Source organism: Papaver somniferum, unplaced genomic scaffold, assembly GCF_003573695.1.
Source record: "Papaver somniferum cultivar HN1 unplaced genomic scaffold, ASM357369v1 unplaced-scaffold_158, whole genome shotgun sequence".
NCBI classification, from domain to species: domain Eukaryota; kingdom Viridiplantae; phylum Streptophyta; class Magnoliopsida; order Ranunculales; family Papaveraceae; genus Papaver; species Papaver somniferum.
Window position 1 is genome coordinate 4519071 of NW_020625264.1, and position 2504 is coordinate 4521574.

General features: G+C 36.4%; 1 protein-coding gene across 1 annotated transcript; it reads left to right on the forward strand.

The window, feature by feature from the left end:
• Positions 1-860: 860 nt before the first annotated feature.
• On the forward strand, positions 861-1817 carry LOC113337226 (F-box/kelch-repeat protein At3g06240-like). Its single transcript, XM_026582925.1, has one exon. The coding sequence runs from the start codon at positions 861-863 to the stop codon at positions 1815-1817; it is 957 nt and encodes a 318-aa protein (XP_026438710.1).
• Positions 1818-2504: the final 687 nt, after the last annotated feature.

Consider the following 2504-nt stretch of genomic DNA (forward strand, 5'->3'; position numbering starts at 1 on the left):
TCTCTGTATCAAAATCAAATCATACCAATCTCTGGAAAAAAATCTTCATCTCAGTCTACAAATCAAACAACAGAGAAATAAATTCGAATGAGAGAGAAACTAGATTTGAAACTAAAGAAGGAAGAGAAAGTGAATCTGAAAATAAGATATTTTCTACTGATTTTTCTATATATATATATATCTACTCAAAAGGATATTTCTTCCACTACCAAACGACAATTACATCATCCATATTGTTATTCCACGTGGATATTGTCTGCCCTAAGACCAAACGATAATATCAAGGACCAAATAATAAATATATTTTGAGAACCGACCAAACATTGACTAAACTAAAATCTCTCTAATATATAATTTATAGTATTATATGGTAGTTTCTGCTATAATTATTGTACGTAAAGGTGGACCTCACTGTGGTTCAGGCCTATGTTCAGAATTAATTAAAAGGCCCAAAACTACGGCTGGGTGGCCAACTAGGCTCAGGCCTGTGTTCAGAATTAATTAAAAGGCCCAAAACTACGTCTGGGTGGCCAACTAGGCTACACGTAGACTAATTATAAATAAGCCTTTTCTTGTTAGGGTTTTTATAAGTTTCTTTAAAAACCCTATTTTCTACTTCCTCCTCCCCCACCTGAAAAGAACAAAAGGCAACAATGTCAGATCATCTCCCTGAAGAGATTCTCGTAGAAATTTTCTTGAAGTTACCAAGGAGGTCTGTGTTGCGATTCAGGTGCGTGAGTAAGTCTTTTTGTGCACTATTTGATACCCCTAGTTTCCAAAATATGCATCATGAGCTTAGTAACATAAGAAACGGCACTAGAATTTTATTTTGCGAGGCTAAAGATAACAAAAAATACACGATGGATTATATGTCAGTATCATCTTTATTGCCATTATCGACATCATCATCAGCAACAGTGTGGGAATGTGAATCATGGGATAATTTTTTGCACAAGATGGATTGCCCTTCTATGTTTAGATGTAGATGTTCTACTGAGTTTTTGTCTTCATGTAATGGCTTGGTATGGACACGTTGTATTTCATGTGGTATCTGCGAAGAGGAATTTTATATCTGGAATCTGTCAACCAGATCGTACAAGAACATACCCATGGCGCCGCGACAAGTAAACAACGATGAGGTTGATGGATATGGATTTGGTTATGATTTCAAGACTGAGGATTACAAATTGGTAAGGGTTGCTAGCGACCCGGCTTCTTCAAAGTGTTCTATTGTTGATGTTTATACATTAGAATCAAATTCATGGAAATGCAGTCAAATCATACCATACCGTGTTTTTGAAAATGGACATAATGGTGAAGGAATGCTTTTTAATGGAAGTATTCATTGGCTTGCGCTTTCCTCTGAACAAGGCTCCACAATCGTACTTATCTGTTTTGATACTGTGAATGAGAGATTCGAGGAGGTAGCACTACTGCTGGAAGCCCCGATGCCAAATCCAGAAGAACCTGAAGCAAATATGTTTAATATAAATTTGGGAATATTGGGAGGTTGCATATGTTTAGTTTTACATTTTTTTGATGTCCAGGTTGATGTATTGACGATGCAACAATATGGAGCGAATGAATCCTGGACTAAAAGCTTTTCCATCACCGAGAAGAGTATTACTAGTAGGAGGCATGTGGAGTTATTATGGATCTTCAAGAATAATGAAATCTTATGGCAAGTCGATCAAGGGTTCGTTTTATACGACCCAATCAACGAAACATACAGAAAACTGATGTTGGATTCTCAGATAACTGGAAGCCTAAATATATCATGCAGTGATGATATGGTTAATCCATTTTTGCTTAACTAAGGTACTTATGCAATGTGACTGAAAAATGTCATCCAAGTGGTTGACAATTTCATTCCTGCTTGGTATGACTGAAAAAATTGTTCTCCGGTGTAAGGCTCAACAATGTGAACATTACTTACTGGAATTTTTTTACCTAGAGGAGCAGTTCAGAAGGGTGGAGATGTTCATCAACAAGCATGATTACTAAACCAAGCTCACACAACATAGTTGGCGTTGTTGTTGGGTCTCGCGAGCGAGATGTTTCTGGAAGGTAAGTCTCTGACTGCACTTTGAACAATTAAATTCGCTTGTTTTATTTTTCGTTCTTCTTATGCCGCTTGCTAAGGATTTAAGGCTGCACATTATTATCAAGTAAACTAAATCAGAGTTTTCACACAATCTGAAATGAATAAGTATGTGTGGTTTTGACACTTATTCTCTTTTTGGTTGGAAGAGAAATATATTAGATGAAGTGGCCGGCTATTATCAACGAAATGTACTGTCGACTGTTCAGTAGAAATGCAACAGCCAAACTATATTTTCTAGAGGCTTCTAATAAACAGCATCTTGAATAATTTAGATACTCATTAGATAACGAGTTCAGAACTTAAATTCTTGATGCATGATTGATACCCCTAACTAGCCGATGTCACTGTAGTAGTAAAGTCACTGAGTTGATGATACTGATGATTGAGTTTGAAACTTGTC

Bases quoted from the DNA above. Each gene is read 5' to 3' on its own strand.
- LOC113337226 (XM_026582925.1), top strand. From the start codon at position 861: ATGGATTATATGTCAGTATCATCTTTATTGCCATTATCGACATCATCA.